We start from the raw sequence: 9,485 nt of genomic DNA on the forward strand, positions 1-9,485 counted from the left end.
TCCCCATTGCCAATGATCTTCTTGAACTTGGACTTCATTTGTTCCCTTAGGCCAAGGATCTTCCTCCAAACCCAAGAACTCTCACCATTAGGCTTTATTTCCCAAAAACATTTACCTCTTAGCTTGTTGGTTTTAATCCATTCCACCCAAAGAGAATTCCGCTTGTCATTAAGAATCTTCCACATGTTTTTTATTATGGCAGCTTTGTTCCAAGCTTTGCTCCTCATGATTCCTAGACCACCCTCCTTTTTAGGAACACATACCTCCTCCCAAGCAACTTTGGCCTTCTTACCCTCCATGGAAGCACCACTCCAAAGGAAATTCCTTAATATTCCATCAATCTCCTTATGGACACTTGAAGGGAGAATAAATATTGAAGACCAATAAATTTGAATACTAAAAAGGACAGCCCTAATAAGAATGAGCCTACCCGCATAAGAAAGAAATTTGCTACGCCAAGAGGTGATTCGCCCCACAATCTTTTGAATCAGCAGCTTGCATTCACAACTTTTGAGCTTTGAAGAAGTTATAGGCACTCCTAAGTACTTAAAAGGCAACTCTCCCACCTCCATTTTGATCATAGCTGAAAGATGACTCTTTTCCTCTTGAGAAACTCCAGAAAGATAAATATTACTTTTAGAGCAGTTCATTTTAAGCCCGGACCATTTATGGAATAGGCTAAGAGAATTCTCCATGAGGGAAATGGAATCACAATCCGCCCTACAAAATAAAATAAGGTCATTGGCAAAACAAAGATGAGTAATTTTGTTTTCCTTGCATTTCCAATAATGGCCAAAAGAAGGTTGGTTCTTAAGTTCCCCAAGCATACGGGAAAGAATCTCCATTGCTATTACAAAGAGGTAAGGGGATATAGGGTCCCCTTGTCTTAAACCATGAGAGCTCTTGAAGAAACCAACTAATTCACCATTGATTCCCAAGGAGAAAGAAGGAGTAGTAATGCAACTCTCAATCCAGCCTATAAACTTCCCCGGAATGCCAATAGTACCAAGAATTGCAAGAATGAAATCCCAACGAACCGTATCATAAGCCTTCAATAGATCAATCTTCATAGCACACTTCTTATCTTTGCCCAATTTGTGAAAATTGTGCATTAGGTCTTGACACAACATGATATTTTCTCCAATATTCCGTCCACCCACAAAGGCACCTTGAGCTTTATCAATGAAGTTTGGGAGGAAACCTTTAAGACGATTTGCTAGGATCTTGGAGATGCATTTGTATATGGTGTTGCAGCAAGCTATAGGCCTATAATCCTTGCACATAGAAGAGTTAGCCACCTTAGGAACAAGAGCAAGTATAGTACAATTTACCTCTTTAAGAAGATGACCCGAGGAGAAGAAATGCTTAATTGCCTTGATCACATCACTCCCAACAATCTCCCAAGCTGCCTTGAAGAAGAAAGCACCATAACCATCCGGCCCCGGAGCTTTATTGTTGTCCATGGCAAAAATGGTAGCTTTGATCTCATCCTCCTCCACTTCCTTGGTCATCATCTCCTTATCTTGGTGCTCCAATTGGAATGTAACCAGCCTTTGCAATTCTTTAATGTTTAAATTGCTAGTATCCGTGGAGTTTAGAACCTTCTTGAAGTAGTTCACAAACTCCTTTTTGACTTCTCCCTTATCACTCACAAAAGTTCCATCATCAAGGCACACTCCTTTTATTGAATTCCTACTTCTTCGTGCTTTAACACATTTGAAGAAGTATTTGGTATTTTGATCTCCTTCTTGAAGCCAATGTACTTTTGCTTTTTGACATGCCAAAGATTCTTCAGCTTCACTAAGTCTCCTATAGTTATCCAGCCAAGTTTTTTCTTCCTTAGCTAAATCTTCATCAAATGGGTTGCTTTGGAGCCTATTTTGAGCACTTTCCAGGTTGTGTTTTGCTTCTTTCACCTTTTCGGAGATGTTCCAATATCCATTCTTATTCAGCTTCCTTAAGACACCTTTTAATCCTTTGAGTTTGTTGACAAGATTGAACATAGGGCTGCCCTCATAATCCTCTTTCCAAGCCTCCCTTACAATATCAATGAAACATTCATGATTCGCCCACATATTGTAGAACTTGAATGGAACCTTTCTCCTCTCCTCCTCACCCCCACAAGTCACTACACATGGTGAATGATCTGAAATTGAAGGATTGAAAAAATTTGCAAAAGCATCCGGAAATACATCACACCAAGATTCATTAACAAGAACTCTATCCAATTTGCATGCTATCCTCCTTTGCCCTTCACTAGAATTACTCCAAGTTAGATGGTTCCCCATATACCTCAAATCATCTAAGTTTGCCTCTCTACAACAATTGTTTAGATCATCACAATAAGTATCTCCCCACACCGCCCCTCCTATCTTTTCATTTGGTCCCCTAATTGCATTAAAATCACCCATGATTAGCCAAGGTTTACTTCCCATCTGATTTGATAGTTTAATAATTTCCCTCCAAAGGCTTTTCCTCTCCAAAGGTTGATTAAGCCCATATACTATTGATATAGCCACTTGGGTTTCCTCCTCCACTAACCAAGCTTCACAGTGAATGAATTGAGGGGCCTTTTCTTTAATATCTATTCTAATAGCTTCCTTATTCCATCCTACCCAAATTCTCCCATTTTGGCATACCCCATTATTATTATCAAACTCCCATTCTCTCCAAACATTACTAGTCACTCTAGCAAGATTGTGAGATCCTACTTTAGTTTCTAACACAGCCATGAAATCAACTTTATTATGAAGAATAAGTTGTCTAACCTCCCTTTGTTTGATAGGAGCATTAAGGCCCCTAACATTCTAGCATGCAAATTTGGTCATTTGGATGGGTGGGTTGGGGAATTTGCTTTCCTTTGCTTTGCCGATTTCTTCCCCAAGTTTCTACTCTTCATATCAGCATCCTCCTTCCTAAAGTCCATCTCATCCACCTTAAGTTTTCCTCCAAAAGGAACCATTGCAGGAGAGGCTTCATGATCCATGTCCTCCATACTGCTAAGATTCTGAATTGTGTTTATGGAGCTTACTTCACTCTCCCGTGCACTCACACTTGCTACCGAGGGAGAACAAGGCTCTTTTGATGTGCTAGCTTCACTTCCATGCTTTCCTCCTTCCTTATTGGCTTCATCTAGGTTTGTCCCATGTTTTGCTTCTTGATTCGGCACAATTTTATCCTTTTCCATCTCTTGATGCTCCTTAATAACCAAGGCAAAAAACCTATTACTCTTTTGCGTTAGCACGTTAATTCCCATATTTTTTTGCATTTCCACCAATTTGCCTTTGGGTTTCTTGTCATAGACTTTCGATGGTAGCACCATTTTGTCTTTCCCATGTAGCTTCTTAGGTAACACAAATCCAGCCCCTTCCTTTCGTGAAGTTGTGTTATCACCTTGTTTAGATGCTAGTGAGCAACTTGCTGTGGAATGACCAAAGCATTGACATCCCTTGCACTTTATAGGTTTCCAAGCATACTCCACATTGATTACCAACGATTCTCCATTTGGCAAAGTTAGGCTTATAGATTCGGGGCATTCCGAATCCACCTCTATCTCAATGCATACTCTAGCAAACTCCAATCTTATCCCTTCTTCAGTCACGAAATCCATATAAAGAGGAATTCCTATTGCACTCGCTATGTAGCTAAGCCCTTTCGGAGTCCAAAACTCAAGGGGTATTCCATACATTCTAATCCATATAGCCACATTCTTTACATCATTAATCACCATGGGGAGATTAGTAGTCCATTTCCGAACTAGAAATGGCTGTCCTTGTATTGTGAGTTGCCCCTCTTCCACAGCTCTTGAAGTTCCCTCCATATCTTGAAACTTTAAAATAAAAACACCTTGTCCCGAAGTCATAACATCTATGAGGCCATAAGCAGTCCATACCCTCTCCAATGCTCTTTTGACCGTCAAGAAAGGTGGTCTTTTTGCCAAGGAAGAAACCTACAGCACAAGTGTTCCATCTTATTGCACCTTGTTCAGCTACTTCTTGAGGAGGAGCCACACAAATCCGCCCTTTAGAGTCTTTCCCTTTAGGTTCAAAAAATTCCAACTTCACATTAGACTTCTTAGGAGTGAAGAAAGAGTTCCATGAAACCCTCTTCTCCATCCCTCCTTCCACCTCCACATGTTTCAGCAAGCAAGGAGAAGATTCTGTCGCTTTTCCTAAAGCTGAATCAACCATACTATTTTGGTGCATGGGGGAAGCAACCAAGATAGTAGAAGATTGCATGGGGATAACTTAACATAATCAATGAAAAAATGCACTACAACCAAAGCACACCAAATCAGGAAAGGAATACTGCCCACGGAAAAGAGAAACTGTAGTTTACACCAAAGAGGAAAGCTGCATTAAACACAATGCACAACCAATTTGAAATTTGAAAAAACGCTCCAAGAACAGATTGAGGAAAAATGAAACCAAAGACAAGCACCCCAAGGTTTATCCACGGAAAAGAGAGCAAGAACTAGTATAGACTTTACCGGAGTTGGCAAAGAAATACCGGAGCTAAGAAAACTCAAGTAAGGAACCTAGATAACCAAACAGAAGAGAAGAAGAAGGATATTTGAACACTCAATAGGACAGCATTAAGATGACCGAGGGGGGAAAATCCGGTGACCAGAGGGTCACCGAACTAGAAGTTGGTGCCGGAATGCTACCAACTAGAAGGATGGATGGAGGAGGACTTAAAAAAACAAGGGTAGAGATTTAGGCATTTTAGAGAGAAGAGAGAGCATTTTGCTTAGAGAGAGAAAAAATAAACCATACAGAACCTTATTTTGCTATACATGATTTGTTGATGGCAAAGATTCCAGGTGAAGAAAAGGTGATCCATGCTTTCCAGATCCTCATTGCACAAAGGGCACAAATTATGAGAGATAATGCCTATTCTTACTAATTTATCCTTTGTCATAAGTTTGCCTCTTATACCCAGCCACACAATGAAAGAATGTCTTAGAAAATGTCTTTTGAACCAAACAAGGTTGTGCCAAGAAACCTTTTCTCTCCTACTTCGAATCACCTCACAAGCCGATTTGATAGAAAAGATGCCATTGGATTTAGGGGTCCAAATTAGGGAGTCATCTCCTCCCATTGGGTAGCAAGGTAGTGCTTCCTTTATCTCCAAAAGGTGACATGAATTAGCCACCGACCATTTCCACCTATGCCCATCAATTACTTCCTTTACTAGTGCATGCTTAAGAATACCCGAATCATAGATAACTCGGGATCCATATTTATCTAGCAACGGTCCATAGGGGTGCCAATTGTCATGCCAAAGAAAAGTGTTTTCTCCATTGCCGATGATCTTCTTGAACTTAGTCTTCATTAGTTCCCTTAGACCTAAAATCTTTCTCCAAACCCAAAAACTCTTGCCATTATGTTTTATTTCCCAAAAACATTTACCTCTTAGCTTGTTGACTTTAACCCATTCCACCCAAAGTGAATTACTCTTGTCAAGGAGGATCTTCCACATGTTCTCAATAATGGCAGCTTTATTCCATGATTTACTCCTCATAATACCTAAGCCACCCTCCATTTTAGGAACACATACCTCATCCCAAGCAACTTTATCCCCATATCTTAAAGACATGGCATTGGAGGATTTGAGGGCAAATCCTTTTCAAGTGCGAAAGGATGATCCAAACCCGGATCCAATTGAAGGTCCATGCCCGGTCCATAGTCCATTCAAGACTCCATCAAGTGCAATCCAATCAAGACCAATAGAAGAATACCAAGTCCAATCTCATCACTTGACAAATTCGGCCCTACATGAAGTGTGGAGTCCAAAACCTTGTTTTGAAGAGAATCAAGCACAAACCCAAGCTATGTTCAAACCCATTTCGTCCCTACCTTCATTTTGGGGTCCCAAGCCCTCCTTTGGTCACTCTCTTATCACTTGGGTCCACTAAAAGTCCAACAAGCTCAATAGAGAGTTTAATTAGCTCTATGTATTTTATTATCTAATTATGCACTTTATTTGTTGTTTGTACTAAACTATGTTTAATTCAGTTTGTTAGTTTCCTTGGGTGAAACTAAGCAAGTCAAAGAAGCTTAAAGAAAGAGACAAGAGTTGACATATCACATGGCTCTAGGAATTACTTCTTTTGGCAAGACAATTCATCAGTTTGTTAGTTTCCTTGGGTGAAACTAAGCAAGTCAAAGAAGCTTAAAGAAAGAGACAAGAGTTGACATATCACATGGCTCTAGGAATTACTTCTTTTGGCAAGACAATTCATGGCAATTTGGCCTTCCCTTGCCTTACATTCTTCTTTGGGATTAACATGAAGATTAGAGCCAAATGTCTTTGAAATAAGCTTGAAATGTAATGTAGCTTCATTTAGGTTTCATTTGAATGTAGTTTAAACCCTATTTAAAGGCTCCTTGGGTGATGTACGTTTTTTCCTTGGCTTGAATATTAAGGAAAATCTTCCTTGCAAGTGTTTTGCAATTCCTCTTTATCCAACTCTTGATGAAGGGATTGGTGGTGATTCAAGGCCAGTGGGTTCCTTTTAGGCCTTGGTTTATTGGTTAAATTGTTGTTTGCTTGTTCTTACTCTCATCTCTTATCATGTTCTCCCTTGGCCGAAGTTTCTCTTGAAACCTACTTGGTTGAAACTTATTTTTTCTATTGAGTTATGGTAGTTTAGAGTTGTGTTTGGAATTGAACTTGCTTGATCATCCCAATGTAACTCACCTACTATTTGAACTTGAACTATAACCACATCAGTTTCCTAACTAAAACAACTAAATTCTAACTTAGTTCCAATGTAACTAAAACCCAATTTTGGGCTCTTTGGGCTTCTCAAATGATGCTTGGACTTTTGGGCCATTGATGGACTTCAAAAGTTGCATTTTTGGATCAATTGGAGTAATTATATAAGTGGGTCTTAAGTCCACTTAAGAAGGCTATACTCAAAGGTGGATTTGGACCAAAATTGAGAAGGTATTGCATCATTGGGCTTGTATGTTGTTGGAAATTCATTCATCTTAAGTTCTTGGGTGGTATGGTGACTTGAGGAAGATATGGAGCTCAAAAATGGAGAAGGACCCATGTATGCATCATCCTCTCTGGGTTGAGAAGGATTTGCCCTCAAATTCTCAAGATGGCTACCCTCCACTTGCTGACTATTCATAAACAAGCTCTCTTTCTTGACTTCTTTTCCCTTAATAATTTATGAACTTTTTATGGACTAAGAGGAGTTAAAGTGATAGTCTTGCCATTGAATTTAAAGGAGTAAGTGTTCTTCTTGCCATCATGCTTCACTTCCCTATCAAATTGCCAAGGTCTTCCTAATAACAAGTGACAAGCATCCATAGGAATCACATCACACAAAATCTCATCATTATAATGCTTGCCAATAGAGAAGGAAATAAGCACTTGCCTTGCAACTTGTAGGCTGGTTTCATTACTCAACCATTGTAGTTTGTATGGTTGATGGTGTGGCATGGTGGATAACCCAAGTTTGTCTACTAAGAAGGTTGAGACCACATTTGTATAACTCCCACTATCAATAATTAAATAACATACTTTACCTCCAATGATGCACTTTGATTGAAAAATGTGGAGTCTTTGCTCTTCATGAGGAAGAGACTTGGCATGCAAAGCTCTCATAATAACTAGCAACTCTCCTTCATCAGCTCCCTGTAGAATTTCTTCTTTTTCCTTCATCACTTTCATGGCTGGAAACTTCACTTTCTTCTTCTTCTTGAAGGGACTCCTCAATTGCTTATATCTCCATCAAGGATAAAACTCTCCTATTAGGGCATTTAGCTTGGAAGTGTCCATAGCCTTGGCATTTAAAGCACTTTTTGTTGGGGAGGTTGGTCTTCACCATATTAGGCTTGTCCTTAGTTCGTTCCACCATTTTTTCCTTACCTTTCTTCTTGGAAGAAGAATCAACAACATTTGTGTAGGATGGGGAACCTTTATGGAAGGTAGTCCCTTTGGTAAAAGATGTGCTTTTGTTAAATAATGTCCTTTTGGAGAATGACTTTGAAACCATGGGCTTCATGGCCTTATTTTGCTTCTCCACTTTAACAGCCAACTTACACATCTTCAAAAATCCAATATGGTTGCAACTCCACCATATGAGCAATGTCTTGATTTAATCCTCTAATAAATCTTGCAATGGTTTGCTTATTTATTTCCAATAGCTCACTCCTCATTAATACCTTCTCAAACTCCCTTATGTAATGCTCTACTCCATCACTTCCTTGCTTAACGGTGTGTAGCTTGAGGTAAAGATCTTGTTTATGGTTGTCTGGGAGGAATCTTCTCTTCATAAGCTTCTTTAGTTTCTCCCAAGATCTCACTCTCTCTTTGTAATCCCTTTCCCTTTGCTTCTTGAGATTTTCCCACCACAGGGATGTATAATCCTTGAATTTCAAGATGGCAAGCTTACATTTCTTCTCATCTGAATAGCCCTTATATTCAAAAACTCTCTCTATAGCATGTAACCAATCAACAAAATCGTTCGGATCCATACTACCCTCAAATTTCAGAATTTCAATTTTCAATCCCCTATCATTATCCTTATTTCTCCTAGGTGCCCTCTCTTGTTCTTCTTTACTTGAATCATCATGAAGCATCAATTCCTCCCTATGATGTCTAGGAGAAAGAGGGGAAGGTCTGATATGTCTTCTTAGGTGATGTAGTTGGGTTGGATGAGATGGAGGAGGGGGTATTTGGCTTTGTGTTGAAGTTTGGGGTTGTGATAAGGGTGTCTGGCTTTGAGTGAGGATCAAGTCTCTTATCATTTGCATTATTTGATTCATTTGGTCCTTAATGGCCTTAAGTTCTCCTTTGACCTATTCCTTTAATGTCGTGTGGGCAAATTCCCAAGGATGAGAAAGTGAGGAGAATGAGGATGAAGTTCTTTTATGGGATATTTTTGGTAATGACTAGTAGGTAAAGACTAATGATTATAGTGTTTAAAGGGTTGAGGGGGAGTATTGGTAAGTGTTTAGGTTAAGAAAGGTTTGTGTTTTAGACAAATTAAGGTTTTGTAAACAGTACCTCAGGGAAAAAGATTATAGTCAACAAATCACAAAAGTAGCCTAGGCTCTAATACCAAATGGTGCATTTCCATCAAGACAATGCAACAACACACAAACTCAATTCTAGAAATTACTATTTATTTGGCACAACAACAATTTGTCTCCCAATTTTAACCAATCAGATGACCTCTAAATCTTGTAAATTATATATCATTGGAAAAAACATTCAAAGAGCTTTCCAACGGTATATAATATCAACCACAACTTAATCAAGAAGACATTCAAAACTAGCTTCAATATTTGCTGGTAAAAACTAGAAATTGCAAAAAACACACATTGGAACAGTAATCCGAAGCACACGACACACATTCAAGTCTTCACACTTTGAATTTTAAGGGAAACATAAAATGTAACCAAGGCATAAAGGAAAGTTCCACCAACCTTGGGGTCTTCCACCACCAATCTTCCACCAAGAATGAT

The 9,485-nt window shown here is 39.2% G+C and overlaps 1 protein-coding gene across 1 annotated transcript; it reads right to left on the minus strand.

Moving 5' to 3' along the window:
* Window positions 1–2,824: 2,824 nt before the first annotated feature.
* On the minus strand, window positions 2,825–4,190 carry LOC123194978. Its single transcript, XM_044608497.1, has 2 exons — window positions 3,993–4,190; window positions 2,825–3,949 (listed from the first exon to the last, which is right to left on the minus strand). The coding sequence occupies exons 1-2, from the start codon at window positions 4,188–4,190 to the stop codon at window positions 2,825–2,827; spliced, it is 1,323 nt and encodes a 440-aa protein (XP_044464432.1).
* Between the last annotated feature and the right edge of the window lie 5,295 nt (window positions 4,191–9,485).

This window comes from Mangifera indica, chromosome 13 (genome assembly GCF_011075055.1).
Source record: "Mangifera indica cultivar Alphonso chromosome 13, CATAS_Mindica_2.1, whole genome shotgun sequence".
NCBI classification, from domain to species: domain Eukaryota; kingdom Viridiplantae; phylum Streptophyta; class Magnoliopsida; order Sapindales; family Anacardiaceae; genus Mangifera; species Mangifera indica.

Coding starts and splice junctions, on each gene's coding strand:
- LOC123194978 (XM_044608497.1), bottom strand. CDS start 4,190: ATGGTTGATTCAGCTTTAGGAAAAGCGACAGAATCTTCTCCTTGCTTG. Junction 3,950..3,992: donor GTGTGGCTCCTCCTCAAGAA/GTAGCTGAACAA, acceptor CTTGTGCTGTAG/GTTTCTTCCTTGGCAAAAAG.